This window comes from Bos indicus x Bos taurus, chromosome 1, assembly GCF_003369695.1.
Source record: "Bos indicus x Bos taurus breed Angus x Brahman F1 hybrid chromosome 1, Bos_hybrid_MaternalHap_v2.0, whole genome shotgun sequence".
Classification (NCBI taxonomy): domain Eukaryota; kingdom Metazoa; phylum Chordata; class Mammalia; order Artiodactyla; family Bovidae; genus Bos; species Bos indicus x Bos taurus.
In genome coordinates, this window is record NC_040076.1 from 156,069,509 (window position 1) to 156,088,988 (window position 19,480).

Here is a 19,480-nt window from a genome sequence, read left to right on the forward strand (position 1 = left end):
CTTATCTCCACTAAATTCTTCTGGTGTTTTATTTTGTTCTTTCCTTTGGGCATATTCCTCTTTTGCCTTATTTTGCCTACTTTGCTGTTTTTATTTCTATATATTTTGTAGGGTGATTACTTTTCCTGGCCTTGGAGAGGTGGCCTTTGGTGGGAAATGCCCTCTGCATCCCATCAGCATTTTCCCCCCTGGCCACCAGCAATATATGCTCTTGGGGTGCCCCTGTGTGGGCTATGTGAGTCCTTCTCTTCTGGAAGGCAGTACTGTGGGTAGTCTACTGGGCATGGCTGGCCCTCAGCCTGGCTAATTGCTTTCTGTGGAGGCTGCTAGCTACTGGTGGGTACGACCAGGTCCCAGAGCAGCTGTGAACTCAGGATGTCTTGAGACAGTCAACCTGCTGGTGGGTGGAACTGTTTTCCCACCAGGCTAGTTGCCCTGCCTGAGGTGTCCAGTCCTGGAGCTGACAGGCTGGTGGTTGGGCTGGGTCCCAACGTTAACCAGCTGGAGACAGGACTCCAAGCTAGCACTTGCCTGCACCAGTGTCCCTGTGGTAGGACAGCTTCCCCGGAAAGGCTGCTGCCTGTGCCTATGTCTCCAGGATGAGCTCCGGTTAGCCCTTGCCTCTCTGGGAGACCTCCAAAATCAAGCAATCGGTCTGATCTGGGCTCCTCTCAATTTCCTGCTTCTGCCATGGGTTCTGCAGAGTGTGAGATTTTGTGTGTCCTTTAAGAGTGGAGTCTCTATTTCCCATAGCCCGCTGGCTGTCCTGAAAGTAAGCCCTGTTGGTTTCCAAAGCCAAATGCTTTGGGTGCTTAGCATCCCAGTGCAGGACCCTGGACTGGGGCCTGGAGTGGGGATCTGCCCCGTCACTTCGTGAGTGGAACCGCTGAAGTTGTCATTACCCCCACCTGTGGGTGTAGGCCTTGACTGTACACCATTCCCAGCCCTCCTGTCATTACCCCCAACTGTGGGTGTGGGTCTTGACTGTACCCCATTCCTAGCCGTCCTATCATTACCCCCACCTGTGGGTGTGGGTCTTGACTGTACCCCATTCCCAGCCCTCCTGCCCTTCTCAGGGCTCCTCCCTCATAGTTTTGGCTGTGGAGCCTCTTTTTCTGCTATCTTCTGGTCTTCCTCACCAAAGTTTCTCTTTAAGTATTTATAATTTTTTTGTGCCCATGTAAGCAAGTGACCTTACTCTTCCTACTTTTCCATCTTGGCCCCACCCTTTCATAGGCTTTGCTTAAATAACATGCTTCCATTCCTTTCATTAAAGCTAAACTATCTGTTAATTTACCAAATGCAAATATAAACTAAGCTTTTCAGGAACACATCTATTCTATAAAGCAGGTCATACCTGTATAAACTGTGAATGAGTGTATATGCATGATAAAACTAAGTATATGATTGTAGGAAACCTATAGTAAAATAATAAGAAACTGCCTTTTAGAGTTAAAAGTATATAATTAAGCAAAATACTGGGCCCATGGTAAGTATGCAATGAAAAATACATGGATTGAATTATCATGCTTAATTATAGGGTCTTCTGAGCATGCTCATTAAGAGGCATTCTGTCTTTGAAATTGATATTTATGTCATAAATCTATTTTATCCATCTAAACTGTTTTGGTAATGACAATTATTTTATGATATCTTTTGTTTTTATACGATGGCAGTGTATTTAGTATATTTAGATTATATTTTGTGTATGCTTTTTCCTTCAGAATGTTCTTTAGGGGAAAAAAATTGAGCAGAAGCAGACAGACTGTTCTAGGACATCCCTTCGTTTAGAGATGAATTTCTCCAGATTAAAAAAAGATTGGCTTCCAAATTGGTGGAGCTGCCTCTTCTGTACAGTACAATGACATGTGGTCTTGTTACAGTGGGACATGTGCTCTCATTTTGGACAAGCTGTTCTGCGAAAAAGTTTTATTTAGCCCACAGAGCCCATCCCCGGATTTGTGGGTGTTACCTCCTTTCCCTGTGTTACCAGGTTTTTTCATCACTGTTATTGCTTCTGTTTGTTTCATCAGCTGTAACACAATTTAGTAGCAATCCTTCTTAAAGAAAAAACAAGATGCCTCTGAAAACAGAACAGGTGGCCGGACAGAAAAGAGTTACCAACAAAAGGAGGTCTGTTGTTTGTCTGTGTTTTGCTCCCTGAATTGCTTCTAAGATGGTTTCACACATATGTAAATGAACAGGGATAGAGTGAGCATATAATCTAATATCATCTGTATGGCCTATCACAAAATGTTATCCTGTTTTATTAAGGAAATGATATTCTATGGAAACTGATTTGGTTGGGAGAATTCTTAAATGTTTTGGTTTTGTTCCAATTAAGGAATTAAATCACATGTGTTGGCTGGTTTGGTCAGCTTTATTTTTAATGAGAAGACTTGGGGTTCTATGAGCAAATGAACACGTTAATTCAAGATGAGTAGACGGTGGTGGTGGTGGTGTTTCATTCTTCTGCTCATCAATTAAAACAAAAAGTAATCATGCAATATTTACTTTCTAGGAAAGATGACATTTTTTTTAGCTGCTCAGACTTCCCAATATTAGTGGTAACGACCAACATGAAACAAAGGGACAATCGCTTTGTTGACTGTCCCCTCTAATCACTTTTATGAGCAAGGAGCATGATGTCCCTTTCAGAGCATTGTTTGAAAGGCACATGAGAAGTAGCTAAGCCACCAGCCACTCAGAGTCTGTGGTTGGCTGCACTTGGCAGACCCCATGGATGGTATACTCCATGGGATTCTCCAGGCCAGAATCCCCAGCCGTTCCCTTCTCAAGGGGGTCTTCCCAACCCAGGGATCAAACCTAGGTCTCCCACATTGCGGGCTGATTCTTTACCAGCTGAGCCACCAGGGAAGCCCAAGAATACTGGAGTGGGTAGCCCATCCCTTCAGTGGATCTTCCCGACCCAGGAGTCAAACCGGGGTCTCCTGCATTTCAGGTGGATTCTTTACCAGCTGAGCTACTAGGGAATCCTGTACTTGACAGCGCTTGGGTCAAAGGCCTATAAGAGCCCTGCTCTGCGGAAATCTCCACCCTGAACACAATATATATCCAAATGTCACCTCTGCTTCCTGATCTTACTTGTCTTGACTCTCCCCCTGCAGCGCATATAAATGTACATGTAATATCTCTTTAATTAATCTTGGATAAGTTGTTTTTATATCTAAGTCTTTTTCTATACAAGATTAAACCAGATTTTACCAAATCATGCTTTACCACTTCCTACTTTCCTTCATTTGAAATTCTTTTTTTTTTTTTTTCACTTATTTATTTTTTAATTGAAGGATAAGAATACTGGAGTGGGTTGCCATTCCCTCCAGGGCATCTTCCCAACCCAGGGATAAAACTCAGGTCTCCCGAATTGCAGGCGGATTCTTTATTCTCTGAGCCACAGGGAAGCCCCACTTGAAATTTCTGGAGCAGAATTTTTAATCTGGGCCCTTGGACCAGGCCTGTACAAAGAGGCCCTGAACCGCCTGAAAATGTACGTGAAGTTGTTTTTGTGAGTCCACAGGTGCTTTGTCCTGGGAACAGGAGTCTGTCTTTTTCAGATTCACAAATGGGTGTGTAAGTCCCACAGTTTTAAGACTTGCTGTCACCTAGATTTTCTCCTCTCATTTCTGTTAGTTAACAGACGCTCGGTTCTATCAGATGCCACACATGGATTCTCTGAATACTTAGTCGCCACCTTCCTTTTCCTTCAGAATTCACTCCTGGTCTCATATTTCCTTTACTTTCTGTTCCAATTTAAGTAACATGAGAAAGAGAGAGAAACAAGATATGATACACTAAACCTCTGCCACTGAAGGGGTTGGCATTTCTTCATGTCGCATCTCATTTAATCCCACTGCAACTGTACAAATTGCAAACGAGAAACGTGAAGCAGAAAGGAGTTAGCCATTCCCACAGCCTATAATGGAAGAGTCCAGATGTAAATCTGTTTAGATGTCAAGTTAATTCCTCTTTTCCAGATGGGATAAAATGATCATAGCTTATGAATGGTATCAGCTTTCATAATATGTAACTTTTCCTTTTATTACTCTCTATCATCAAAAAAAAAAAAAACCTTCATTACACTTTGTTATAAATCTAGGACAAGTTTACAAATGGTATATTGCATCAATGTTGTATAATCTCATGCCATCAGAGGGCAGGAATCATGTATGTGTGTGTCTTATGTGTGTATTAGTCACTCATTCGTGTCCGACCCTCTGTGACCCCATGGACTGCAGCCCGCTAGGCTCCTCTGTCCATGGAATTCTCTAGGCAAGACTATTGGAGTGGGTTGCCGTTTCCTTCTCCAGGAGATCTTACCGACCCAGAAGTCAAACCCGGGTTTCCTGCATTGCAGGCAGACTCGACTGGCCGAGCCACAAGCAAGGCCCACAGAATCATTTATATGTTCATTAATTCATTCACTTTTAAAAATAACACTTATTAAACTCTACTATTGCTAGAGGCTTTGCTCAGTTCTGGAATAGTAGTTCTAAATTCTATCTTCATGTCAGATTCTACTGGGGAACTTTTAAAAATACCAGTACCTGATCTCAGAACCAAAAGTTTTGATTCCATATACGGAGATGACCCTTGGGAATGTGTTTTTGTTTTAAGTTTTCCCAGCTGCAGCCAGCATTGAGGATGACTTTGCAAAGCATGGTTCCCTAGATCTGCAGCATCAGCATCATGTGGGAACCCAGTGCAAAGGCAAATCCTCAGCCCTTCTCCACAGCCTCCATGCACTGCACCAGAAAATCCAGGGACAGGGCCTGCTTGTCTCTATTTGACAAGCCTCTAGATATTTCTGAGCCAAGCCGATGGTTGATAAGGACGCCTCTAGAGACAGGATAAATAAAACAGAGTGCTTGCCACGGAGCATTTCTCCTTGACCTCAAGGAGCCCTGTTGTTTTCAAGTTTGCATTCTAATTACCTAGCGCAGGTCCACACTCTATAGCCTTAGTTGGTAATGACTGCATTATTACTACTTAATAATGTAGTGACTCTCCATCTCCTCTTGGGCACCCATTAAATGAAGTGTTAATAAGGAAATAGTGGTCAGTGAATAACATCCCTTAACAAAAGCCTTAGGGGTGTTATGGGTTGAGGGGAATTGTCATAGAGCTTTGTAGCACACACACACACACGCGCACATAGAATTTTTAAACATAAGATTTTAAAGGGCAGCTATTTCTAATAAAGGACTTTATTTTAACGTCGTCTCTGGGTTGTGTTTCTAATGTACTATTGTTAATATTGTACTTGCTATTTCCCTTCTTTATTAACATAGCTTTATTATAGCTTGACGATAGTATAATTGACATACAATAAAATGCACTTATTTGAAGCAGTTACTTAGATGAGTTTTGATACATATATGCCCCAGTATTGTGGGCCAGCTGTGTGGAACTTCCAGTTCTGTTACAGGGGTCTCTTGGTTGTACAGTTTTCTCCCATCATCCCCAGGCAGCAGAATGAGGTTGCCAAGGAGGCTTCTTAAGAAAAGCATGGACTAAGGCTTATAGGAAATGGCAACCCACTCCAGTATTTTGCCTGGAGAATCCCCATAGACAGAGGAGTCTGGCGGGCTGCAGTCCATGGGGTCACAAATAGTCAGACAGGATGAAGAGATTTAGCATGCAACATGTCAAGGGAATAAAGTAGGGAAAGTCAGTACATGATAGAAATAAATCACATCTTGCCTGTCCGAAGTCTAGATTTTTGTGTTGGTTGCTATTTACTATCATGCAGGGTTGAAAAACACCTACTCAGCTTCTTTATTTCTTCAAGTTCCAATTGACAAACCAGCTTAATGGCTAATGAAATATACAACATTATTACTGAGCTTAGAAATATCTGCTCTGTCACTGAAGGTAGTTCTTGCATGAGGGTAGCTTTTCAGCTCTGACCACCAATCCACTCTTGAAGGCATATTTCCCTGCTGTGTGTGTTATAAAAGCAGATGTACGAGGGTGATGCTTTTGCTTCTAGAGCCGTGGGATCGAACTCCTTGTCTTTAACTTCCTTTTAACATTCTTTCTCCCAAGCGACTTGGTGCATCCTTAAATGTTCATTCATCATTATGCTAATACCGGGACTTTATTTGGGGGGCTTAAATGCTCATTTTTTCTTCCTTTGCAGGCTGGCTCCACGAGTTGGGGAAGAGACTGGAATCGCCCTACTATGGGAACAATACCCTGGGCGGGCCGTCGATCCGAAGTGCCTATATCGCCGCTCTGTACTTCACGCTCAGCAGCCTCACCAGTGTTGGGTTTGGGAACGTCTCTGCTAACACAGATGCAGAAAAGATCTTCTCCATCTGCACCATGCTGATTGGCGGTAAGGAACATTCTTCCTTTAGGCCAGAAGGAACAAGAGCTGCCACACGGCTGCTGTTCCCTTTCCCTTTCCTGCACAGCACGTGTAGGTTGGTTTCCACTGGAAGATTCTAACGGCACTAATGAAATTACTGACCTATGTCTTAGTGTACATGTAGACTAGCAGTGAACGTCTGTGATTCAAGAGGTCCATGCTCTGACAGGTGAAATAACCGTTTACCTGATGGTTCATTTTTTAAATGTGTACATATATATGTATTTAATTGAAGTATAGTTGATTTACAATTTTTTATTAGGTTCAGGTGTACAGCACAGCACAAAGAACCTGCCTGCCAATGCAGGAGACATAAGAGGTGTGGGTTCAATCCCTGGGTTGGGAAGATACCCTGGCGAAGGGCATAGCTGCTGCTGCTGCTGCTGCTGCTAAGTCGCTTCAGTCATGTCCGACTCTGTGAGACCCCATAGACAACAGCCCACTAGGCTCCTCTGACCCTGGGATTCTCCAGGCAAGAACACTGGAGTGGGTTGCCATTTCCTTCTCCAGTGCATGAAAGTGAAAAGTGAAAGTGAAGTTGGTCAGTCATGCCCGACTCTTCTCGACCCCATGGACTGCAGCCTACCAGGCTCCTCCGTCCATGGGATTCTCCAGGCAAGAGTACTCGAGTGGGGTGGGCATAGCTACCCACTCCAGTATTCTCACCTGGAGAATCCCATGGACAGAGGAGTCCTGTTGGGCGACAGTCCATAGGGTCGCAAAGAGTCCTACACCCTGAAGTAACTTAGAACTCACACGAGTAATGCACTTCCAGGGCTGAGTGAGTTTCAGGTGTGTAGCCAGTGACTCAGTTGTGCATCTACGTATTCTTTTCAGATTCTCCTCCCATATAGGTTACTACAGAATATGGAGAGAGCTCCCTGTGCGATAAAGTGTGTCCTTGTTGATCATCTACTTTATATACAGTAGCATGTGTATATTGATTGGGATTATCATGTCCTCTGATACGAGGCTGAACCTCATTATAGAGCACGGTTTCTTCCAACTTCCTTGCACGGATGTGAGATGAACACTGAGACTTACACCACGAGTCCTCCAACCTACCGTGAAACCAGGGCGGCATGAAGGCAAACTTTCCCTCAGGAGTTTAGGATCAGTTTGAAAAGGATCAGCTGAAATGTGTGGGAAGAGTTTAAACAATGCCAGGCAGGATATGCTGAGTACCAAATCAGTTAGGAAGTTCAGAAACAGTGAGACGCGGGGCCAAGGATCAGGGGATTTCTTGGAAAGGCAGAGCAGCTGAAGTAGCAGGCTGGGACTGCAGCGCTTGGAACAGGCTTTGGGCCAATGTGGAGCAGAAACAGCCTAGGGAGCCGGAAACAGGAATTCTCATTTTCTGGAGAGCTGTGATGTGCCAGCTCCCGTGGTGGCGATGTTATACCCGGTATTATGGCTTACATAATTGCCGCTCTCTTTGAGGGCCCATCTTTCAGCCCAGCAGAATGACAAGCATTTTGCAAACAAACACAGTCTATACTTATTTAATATCTGCCCATGTTTTTCCTACTCCTAATGGAAATTTTTTGGAAATGCTCAAGGCTTAACCTACTAATTTGACATTGGAAGACTATGTTAGATAATGATGCTTATTTCCTATTGATTCACAGACTCTAGTGTAAGCGGTCCTGAATTAGAAACTGCTAAGGGTATTATTGTTCCCTGCTATTCCCTGTAAGTAGAAGCTAAGCCAGTCACAAAGCCAAAAGATATGAGAAATACTCAGATAATGCCACTTTGTCACTTGGTAAATGTTTATTGAGCAAATGACCCAGGTGCAAAACCAGTACTTATCTGTAAATGGCATTAAAGCATTTAGGTAAGTTAGCGGAACTTAGGAAGCCATTGGTTTTGAATGGCAAATGACATGTAGGTAACTTGAATTTATTAAATAAAGCTTCGCAAATTTATGTCTGTGGGAAATAGCTGTATTATTGTGACAATTACCCTAGGCTAAGAGAAGTGATGCCTTCATTTCAATATTTCCTGGTTAACTAATTGCTGGCATAATTTTGAGAACTAATCCTAAGAGCTCACAATATTGAATACTTTGTTCATTTAATTCTTGTAACACTATGAAATACAGATTATTAGCACCCTAATTTCAGAGAAGGCAATGGCACCCCACTCCAGTACTCTTGCCTGGAAAATCCCATGGATGGAGGAGCCTGGTAGGCTGCAGTCCGTGGGGTCGCTACAGTCAGACACGACTGAGTGACTTCACTTTCACTTTTCACTTTCCTGCATTGGAGAGGGAAATGGCAACCCACTCCAGTTTTCTTGCCTGGAGAATCCCAGGGATGGGGGAGCCTGGTGGCTGCCATCTATGGGGTCGCACAGAGTCGGACACGACTGAAGTGACTTAGCAGCAGCAGCAGCACCCTAATTTAGATATAAGGCAACAGAGGTTTATTGAATTTAAATGCCAGGATTCACTAAAACCTAGCAAACTTTTTGTAAGATATCCATTTCATTATATACTGCAAATTTATTTTATTCATTGAATTTCTATAATTATGTACAAATAATTTATTTTTAATTTAAAGTATGCATTACCATGGAATAAATGCTAAGATATCTTATTAGGGATCCCCACACAGGCTTATGAAGTTGCTAATGGCAGGGACACAATATCTACTACAAAAGCAGGCGGGAGTGGTATTAAATGCTGCAGGTGGCTGTCAAAACCCCAGAGAATTATCTGGGGCAGAGGCTCTCAGAAGCTGAGTGAGAAGAGAGAAAGAGAAGACTCTACATGGCATCTGTAATTAAAGAGTGTACGTATCACTGATTTATGGGAAGAATATTTTAAGCTATTGAAGAGAAGCAAAAATAATGAAAAAAATATCCATACCTAGACAAGTCTATGTAAATTTTGAGAAGACCCAAAACAAAGGAGGAACCCTAAAAGCTTCAACAACTCTTAGAATTAATAAGTAAATTTAGGAAGGCTGATGGATATAAAGTCAATATGCAAAAGAATCAATTATATTCTATATTAGTAATAAACAACAGGACAATGAAATATAAAATAGAATTATGAAACATCAAATACACAGGAACATATATTTAAAATATGCAATATTATTACACAGAAAACTACAAAATATTGAAAAATTTACCAGTAGTTTAAAATAGTGGAAGGATATGCCTGCATTGGGCTTTCCTGTAGTTCAGCAGGTAAAGAATTTGCCTGCAATGCAGGAGACCCCGATTCGATTCCTGGGTCGGGAAGATCCCCTAGAGAAGGGATAGGCTACCCACTCCAGTATTCTTGGGCTTCCCTGCTGGCTCAGCTGGTAAAGAATCCGCCTGCAATGCCAGAGACATGGGTTCGATCCATGGGGTGGGAAGATCCCCTGGAGAATGGAAAGGCTACCCACTCCAGTATTCTGGCCTGGAGAATCCCATGGGCTGTATAGTCCGTGGGGTGGCAAAGAGTTGGACATGACTGAGCACTAACACTTTCACTTTCATGGTAAACATACTAGTTTTATTCAAATTAACCTTAAGAGTCAATGCAATCTCAGTTTTAAAAACCCAGTAAATGTGTGTTTGTCTGTATGTATGAGCCTGTTTGAAAACTGACAAGCTGTTTCTAAAAATCAAGGGAAATGCAAAATTAAAAAGAATGTAAGCAGTAAAGAAGAACATTGTATTGTAAAGCTTCATAAAGAAGAACAAAATTGGAAGATTTATGCTGCAAATATCATGCTGTGCAACAGTCACAATAGTTAAAGTCTGGTGTTGCCTCTGGGAGAGCTAACTGAGCTAATGGAAAAGAAGAGTGTGCAAAAACCTGCCCATAAACATACAGCCGCTTCATTTATGACACTGGGGACACTGTAACACAAGGGAGAAATGAGGACACTTTTAAAGTTAATCTGTGTTGGCGCGTAGCTGCATTGCCATGTTCTGTTAGTTTCTGCTGCACAGCAACGTGAATCAGCTCTCTGTACATGTATCCCTTCATTTTCAATTTCCCTCCCATAGATCACCAGAAAGCACTGGGCAAAGTCCCCTGAGTCCCCTGAGTTGGTTCTCATTGGTTATCTATTTTATACATAGCACCAATAGTGTGCATATATGTATCAATCCCCATCTCCCGATTCCCCCACCTTCTTCCCCTTCCTTTCTTCATATGTTTGTTGTCCACATGTGTGTCTCTATTTCCGCTCTGCAAATAAGTTCATCTGGACCATTTTTCTATATTCTACATGTATGTTTTGATGTGCAATATTTGTCTTTCTCCTTCTGACTCACTTCACTCTGTGTAACAGTCTCCAGCTTTATCCACATCTCTGCAAGTGACACAGTTTCATTCCTTTTTAGGGCTGAGTAGTATTCCACTGTCAGAAAAGGCAATGGCACCCCACTCCAGCACTCTTGCCTGGAAAATCCCATGGACGGAGGAGCCTGGTGGGCTGCAGTCCATGGGGTCGCTAAGAGTCAGACACGACTGAGCAACTTCACTTTCACTTTTCACTGTCATTCATTGAAGAAGGAAATGGAAACCCACTCCAGTGTTCTTGCCTGGAGAATCCCAGGGACGGGGGAGCCTGGCGGGCTGCCGTCTATGGGGTCGCACAGAGTCGGACACGACTGAAGCGACTTAGCAGCCGCAGCAGTGTTCCACTGTATATGTGTACTGCATCTTCTTTATCCATTCCTCTGTTGATGGACATTTAGGTTGCTTCCTTGTCGTGGCTGTTGTAAATAGTTCCACAATGAACATTAGACTACCTATATCTTTTGAAATTATAGTTTCCTCCAGGCATATGCCCAGGAGTGCAGGGATTGCTAGGTCCATGGTAGCTCTATTTTCAGTTTTTTTAAAAACTTCCATACTATTCTTCAGAGTGCCTGCATCAATTTACATTCCCACCAACAATGCAAAAAGGCTCCGTTTTCTCCATACCCTCTCCAGCATTCATTGTAGATATTTTGATGACGGCCATTCTGACAGTGCAAGGTAATACTTCATTGTGGTTTTAATATGCATTTCTCTAATAATCAGTAATGTTGAACATCTTTTCACATGTTTGTTGGCCTTCTGTAGATCTTATTTCTACATGTTGAAAAACAAACTTGACCATCTTAACACTAAGTTGAAATTAATTCCAGATGGATTTTCATTCAATGGTAAAGGGAAACAATAAAACTTCTAAAAGATAACATCAATTCTGTTTAGTCGCTCAGTCTTGTCCTACTTTTTTGACACCCCAGGAATCGCAGCACACCAGGTCTCCCTGTGTGTCACCATCTCCCGGAGTTCACCCAAACTCATGTCCATCAAGTCGGTGATGCCATCCAGCCATCTCATCCTCTGTCGTCCCCTTCTCCTCCTGCCCCCAATCCCTCCCAGCATCAGAGTCTTTTCCAATGAGTCAACTCTTCGCATGAGGTGGCCAAAGTACTGGAGTTTCAGCTTTAACATCAGTCCTTCCAATGAACACCCAGGACTGATCTCCTTTAGGATGGACTGGTTGGATCTCTGTGCAGTCCAAGGGACTCTCAAGAGTCTTCTCCAACACCACAGTTCAAAAGCATCAATTCTTTGGCACTCAGCTTTCTTCACAGTCCAACTCTTACATCCATACATGACCAATGGAAAAACCATAGCCTTGACTAGACGGACCTTTATTGGCAAAGTAATATCTCTGCTTTTGAATATGCTATCTAGGTTGGTCATAACTTTCCTTCCAAGGAGCAATGGTCTTTTAATTTCATGACTGCAGTCACCATCTGCAGTGATGTTGGAGCCCAAAAAAATAAAGTCTGACACTGTTTCCACTGTTTCCCCATCTATTTGCCATGAAGTGATGGGACCAGAGGCCATGATCTTCGTTTTCTGAATGTTGAGCTTTAAGCCAACTTTTTCACTCTCCTCTTTCACTTTCATCAAGAGGCTTTTGAGTTCCTCTTCACTTTCTGCCATAAGGGTGGTGTCATCTGCATATCTAAGGTTATTGATATTTCTCCTGGCAATCTTGATTCCAGCTTGTGCTTCTCCCAGCCCAGCATTTCTCATGATGTACTCTGCATAGAAGTTAAATAAGCAGGGTGACAATATACAGCCTTGACGAACTCCTTTTCCTATTTGGAACCAGTCTGTTGTTCCATGTCTAGTTCTAACTGTTGCTTCCTGACCTGAATATAGGTTTCTCAAGAGGCAGGTAAGGTAGTCTGGTATTCCCATCTCTTTCAGAATTTCCCACAGTTTATTGTGATCCACACAGTCAAAGGCTTTGGCATAGTCAATAAAGCAGAAATAGATGCTTTTCTGGAACTCTCTTGCTTTTTCCATGATCCAGCAGATGTTGACAATTTGATCTCTGGTTCCTCTGCCTTTTCTAAAACCAGCTTGAACATCTGGAAGTTCACGGTTCACATACTACTGAAGCCTGGCTTGGAGAATTTTGAGCATTACTTTACTAGCATGTGAGATGAGTGCAGTTGTGCGGTAGTTTGAGCATTCTTTGACATTGCCTTTCTTTGGGATTGGAATGAAAACTGACCTTTTCCAGTCCTGTGGCCACTGCTGAGTTTTCCCAATTTGCTGGCATATTGAGTGTAGCACTTTCACAACATCATCTTTCAAGATTTGAAAGAGCTCAACTGAATTCCATCACCTCCACTAGCTTTGTTCGTAGTGATGCTTTCTAAGGCCCACTTGACTTCACATTCCAGGATGTCTGGCTCTAGGTGAGTGATCACACCATCATGATTATCTGGGTCCTGAAGATCTTTTTTGTACAGTTTTTCTGTGTATTCCTGCCACCTCTTCATAATATTTTGTGCTTCTGTTAGGTCTATATCATTTCTGTCCTTTATCGAGCCCATCTTTCCATGAAATCTTCCCTTGGTATCTCTAATTTTCTTGAAGAGATCTCTAGTCTTTCCCATTCTGTTGTTTTCCTCTATTTCTTTGCATTGATCACTGAGGAAGGCTTTCTTATCTCTTCTTGCTATTCTTTGGAACTCTGCATTCAGATGCTTATATCTTTCCTTTTCTCCTTTGCTTTTCACTTCTCTTCTTTTCACAGCTATTTGTAAGACCTCCCCAGACAGCCATTTTGCTCTTTTGCATTTCTTTTCCATGGGGATGGTCTTGATCCCTGTCTCCTGTATAATGTCATGAACCTCCGTCCATAGTTCATCAGGGACTCTATCTATCAGATCTAGTCCCTTAAATCTATTTCTCACTTCCACTGTATAACCATAAGGAATTTGATTTAGGTCATACCTGAATGGTCTAGTGGTTTTCCCTACTTTCTTCAATTTAAGCCTGAATTTGGCAATAAGGAGTTCACGATCTGAGCCACAGTCAGCTCCCAGTCTTATTTTTGCTGACTGTATAGAGCTTCTCTATCTTTGGCTGCAAAGAATAAAATCAGTCTGATTTCAGTGTTGACCATCTGGTGATGTCCATGTTTAGAGTCTTCTCTTGTGTTGTGGGAAGAGGGTGTTTGCTATGACCAGTGCATTCTCTTGGCAAAACTCCATTAGTCTTTGCCCTGCTTCATTCCATACTTCAAGGCCAAATTTGCCTGTTACTCCAGGTGTTTCTTGACTTCCTACTTTTGCATTCCAGTCCCCTATAATGAAAAGGGCATCTTTTTGGGGTGTTATTTCTAAAAGGTCTTGTAGGTCTTCATAGAACTGTTCAACTTCAGCTTCTTCAGCGTTACTCATTGGGGCAGAGGCTTGGATCACCATGATATTGAATGGTTTGCCTTGAAAACAAACAGAGATGATTCTGTCGTTTTTGAGATTGCATCCAAGTACTGCATTTTGGACTCTTTTGTTGACCATGATGGCTACTCCATTTCTTCTAAGGGATTCCTGCCCGCAGTAGTAGATATAATGGTCATCTGAGTTAAATGCACCCATTCCAGTCCATTTTAGTTCTCTGATTCCTAGAATGTCAACATTCACTCTTGCCATCTCCTGTCTGACCACTTCCAATTTGCCTTGATTCATGGACCTGACATTCCAGGTTCCTATGCAATCTTGCTGTTTACAGCATTGGACCTTGCTTCTATCACCAGTCACATCCACAACTGGGTATTGTTTTTGCTTTGGCTCCATCCCTTCATTCTTTCTGGAGTCATTTCTCTACTGATCTCCTGTAACATATTGGGCACCTACTGACCTGGGGAGTTCATCTTTCAGTGTCCTATCATTTTGCCTTTTCATACTGTTAAGGCAAGAATACTGAAGTGGTTTGCCATTCCCTTCTCTAGTGGACCACATTCTGTCAGACCTCTCCACCAAGACCTGACCATCTTGGGTGGCCCCACATGGCATGGCTTAGTTTCATTGAGTTAGACAAGGCTGTGGTCTGTGTGATCAGATTGGCTAGTTTTCTGTAATTATGGTTTCAGTGTGTCTGCCCTCTGATACCCTCTCGCAACACCTACCATCTTACTTGGGTTTCTCTTACCTTGGACGTGGGGTATCTCTTACCTTGGACGTGGGGTATCTCTTCACGGCTGCTCCAGCAAAGCACAGCTGCTGCTCCTTACCTTGAATGAGGTCACCCCTCCTGACCTTAAACGTGGAGTAGCTCCTCTCGGCTCTCCTACTCCTGCAGCAGCCACTCCTTGGACCTGGGGTGCTCCTCTTGGCTGCTGCCCCTGACCTCGGGCATGGGGTAGCTCCTCTCAGCTCCCTCCCTGATCTCAGATGTTAAAGACCCTGCTGCTCTCCAGATGGGCACCCTTTCTCAATAAAGGGGCTTCCCTTGTGCTTTTGCTTTGTCATGTGTCTCCTTGGACAATTGATTTCCAAAAGATAGCATAGGAGAATATTTTCATGACCTTGGGTTTGGCAGAGATTTCTTATCAGATCAGATCAGTCACTCAGTCGAGTCCGACTCTCTGAGACCCCATGAATTGCAGCACACCAGGCCTCCCTGTCAATCACCAACTCCTGGAGTTCACTGAGATTCACATCCAACGAGTCAGTGATGCCATCCAGCCATCTCATCCTCTGTCGTCCCCTTCTCCTCTTGCCCCCAATCCCTCCCAGCATCAGAGTCTTTTCCAATGAGTCAACTCTTCACATGAGGTGGCCAAAGTACTGGAGTTTCAGCTTTAGCATCATTCCTTCCAAAGAACTCCCAGGGCTGATCTCCTTCAGAATGGACTGGTTGGATCTCCTTGCAGTCCAAGGGACTCTCAAGAGTCTTCTCCAACACCACAATTCAAAAGCATCAATTCTTCGGCGCTCAGCTTTCTTCACAGTCCAACTCTCACATCCATACATGACCACAGGAAAAACCATAGCTTTGACTAGACAGACCTTTGTTGGCAAAGTAATGTCTCTGCTTTTGAATATGCTATCTAGGTTGGTCATAACTTTCCTTCCAAGGAGTAAGTGTTTTTTAATTTCATGGCTGCAGTCACCATCTGTAGTGATTTTGGAGCCCAGAAAAATAAAGTCTGACACTGTTTCCACTGTTTCCCCATCTATTTCCCATGAAGTGATGGGACCGGATGCCATGATCTTCCTTTTCTGAATGTTGAGCTTTAAGTCAACTTTTTCACTCCCCTCTTTCACTTTCATCGAGAGGCTTTTTAGTTCCTCTTCACTTTCTGCCATAAGGGTGGTGTCATCTGCACATCTGAGGTTATTGATATTTCTCCTGGCAATCTTGATTCCAGCTTGTGTTTCTTCCAGCCCAGCGTTTCTCATGATGTACTCTGCATATAAGTTAAATAAGCAGGGTGACAATATACAGCCTTGATGAACTCCTTTTCCTATTTGGAACCAGTCTATTGTTCCATGTCCAGTTCTAACTGTTGCTTCCTGACCTGCATACAAATTTCTCAAGAGGCAGATCAGGTGGTCTGGTATTCCCATCTCTTTCAGAATTTCCCACAGTTTATTGTGATCCACACAGTCAAAGGCTTTGGCATAGTCAATAAAGCAGAAATAGATGCTTTTCTGGAACTCTCTTGCTTTTTCCATGATCCAGCGGATGTTGGCAATTTGATCTCTGGTTCCTCTGCCTTTTCTAAAACCAGCTTGAACATCAGGAAGTTCACGGTTCACATATTGCTGAAGCCTGGCTTGGAGAATTTTGAGCATTACTTTACTAGCGTGTGAGATGAGTGCAATTGTGTGGTAGTTTGAGCATTCTTTGGCATTGCCTTTCTTTGGGATTAGAATGAAAACTGACCTTTTCCAGTCCTGTGGCCACTGCTGAGTTTTCCCAATTAGCTGGCATATTGAATGCAGCACTTTCACAGCATCATCTTTCAGGATTTGGAATAGCTCAACTGGAATTCCATCACCTCCACTAGCTTTGTTCGTAGTGATGCTTTCTAAGGCCCACTTGACTTCACATTCAAAATTTCTTAAGCATGACACAAAAAGCCATATCCACAAGAGTAAATGTGATAAATTGAATTTCAGGGCTTCTATTTATCAAGTGAAAGTCTCTCAGTCATGTCCTACTCTTTGTGATGGTATGGACTATACAGTCCATGAAATTCTCCAGGCCGGAATACTGGAGTGGGTAGCCTTTCCCTTCTCCATGGGATCTTCCCAATCCAGGGATCAAAGCCAGGTCTCCCACATTGCAAGCAGATTCTTTACCAGCTGAGCCACAAGGGAAGCCTTTTCTAATTATCAAAAGATATTATTTAGAATGTGAAGAGGCAAACCACAGGATAGAAGTTATTTGCAAAAACAAACATGTATCTGACGAAAGACTCATGTATTATATATAAAGAACTCTTACAAATCAATAAGATCAGACAACTAAAAAACGTGTTAAAGATTTTTAAGCGCTTGAAACATAGATTTCCATGCCAGAATAAACAATAAACATACAAAAAAGTTGACCAGCTTCATTCATCTAGGATATACAAATTAAGATCAAAATTAGATCGCATTTACATTCACCAGAGTGGTGTACTTGAAAGCACTGACCACCCTAAGAGTTTGAGAGGATATGGAGCATCTTGACTTCTCCTCTAAAGTGGGTCAGTTTGTACAGGAGTCATCAGCATTTGCCAAGTCTGAACATGCCTATTTTCTGGGGCTGAACAATTCCATTTGTGAAGGTATATCCAGCAGAAAACCATATGTAGACACATCATAGACATACATATAGAAGCATTACTGAAAAAATTGCAAAGTGGAAATGTTCATTAATAGGAGAATAAGTATGTAAATTGTGAAATGATTGTTCAGGAGAGTACCATACCATGATGAGAATGAATGGACTGCTATGTCACGTGACCACAGGGATAAACCTTATGAACTCATGCTGACCAGAGCAAACAGACACAGATCAGTGGTTATGGTAGGACTTTGCTTAAGGAAAGCTAAAGAGGAGGCGAAACTTATTGATTGCAGTGTGATTTATAACCGTGGTTACCTTGGTGAGGGTGCTGATTAGTGATTATAAGACGAACTCCAGGGAGTCTGGAATGCTGATAATACACCATCTGTTTATCTGAGGGGATCCCATAGGTCTGTTCACTCTGAGAAATCTCAGTGAGCTCTGCGTTTAGCATGTGTGTGATTTCCTCAATGTGGGTCTTTGGTATTAATTTTATCCTGTAAAAGTATAATAGATGACCTAAAAATGATAATGTGACTATCTAGTGTGGGATGAGAAAGGGGATGGTGGTGAGCTGACAGCAGTGACCTTTCATGTCAAGTTGCTTTTTAGGTTTTATCTTAATATGATAAGTCAACCAGTGGAGGTAAAACGGCGTGATCTACAATATGCATGATAATTACAAGACCTAAAAGAAGCAATTTGGAAAGACTGCCTTTGGGGATTGGGGTCAGGGTGTTGGGACAGGCTTGGGACCAAACCGTTCATAAATTTTCTCAGCTACTTTGGTGGGATTATAAAACTTTTTAAAGAAAGTATCAAAGTGCCAGAGGTTCATTTCAGTTCCATAAATATTTATGACACACTAAAGTTATTCTAGGCACTGTGCTAGATGCTGGGGAAACAAAGATGACTAAGATAGGATGCTTTCCTTCGAGGAGTTCACAGTGGAGTAATGGAAATAGGTACTTAGGCAGATAATGTTCTTTATTTTTCCATTTTAGCTTCATAACGCACATTTCGAAAGCACCAGAAAAATCCACATAAAAAGTAAAAGTACATATAATCCCGCCTCCAAAAATATATTCTTTATAGTCTTTTTATACATTTGCATCCCTATTTTCTGAAAGATTTATATCAATTTCACGTATCATTTTTGTCACCAAACAGAATATCTTGAGAACATTTTGCCGTGTCTTTTAAATTTCTTCTGCTTATTAGTGGCGACTTAACGGTACCCTAGTGAGTGAGCCACAAGTATTGGGACCATTAGCTCAGCCTTGGAGGTTAGACAAAGCTTCCTAATGAAGAGGACGCCTCACTAAGAACATGTCTAGTTCAAATATGGCATCGTTGTCATGGGAAATGTGGAGTTAAACTCAACAGCCAAGGCGTTCTTGGGTCCTCTTAGCCTATATTTACTACCCTGATGTGGTTTTATTAGACCCAGAAGTTTGCTGTTTTTAAGGTACCTTTACACTGCCATTTCAGTTCATCATTTAGAAAGTTGATCTCACTTTCTGATTTCTCCGCCAACTGCCGCCCACAAGCCGTGTACTTATAGCAAGGACTGGAAAATTCCAGGGCAATAAGTAGGCAAGAGGGAGGAGCAGGGCAGCTGAAATACCCCCGAGCCTGAACTCTAGTCTGCTTATGACCAGGAGAGCCTAGTCCCGCTGTGGACTCACTCCAAAGTAGTTGACTAAAGGAACCAGAATTGATGTTGTATCTCAGGATAGCAAGGTTGCTCCAAATCCAGAAAGAGAAATGGTGGAGAGAAAGGGAGAGAGAGGAGGGGGAGAGGAGGGGGCGGGGAAGAAAGGGGAAAGGGAAAGGAAAGATAAAAAAGGAAAGAGAAAGCCGGGCAGCCTGTAAGAACGCATTTTCACTCGAGGTCTGTTTATTTTCTTCTCGGATCCCGATTGTTGAATGTCCTCCAAAGACCTGATATTATGATGGTATTTTACAAAATATGTTCTATACAAAACTCCTAC

At 42.5% G+C, this 19,480-nt stretch overlaps 1 protein-coding gene across 1 annotated transcript in view; it reads left to right on the forward strand.

Annotated features, from left to right (window-relative positions):
• KCNH8 (potassium voltage-gated channel subfamily H member 8) overlaps positions 1–19,480 on the forward strand; it is a 501,290-nt gene that overhangs the window by 379,457 nt on the left and 102,353 nt on the right. The window contains exon 8 of the mRNA XM_027549713.1: positions 6,161–6,358. Coding sequence (XP_027405514.1) covers positions 6,161–6,358 — 198 coding nt within the window. The remainder of the gene's footprint in view (positions 1–6,160; positions 6,359–19,480) is intronic.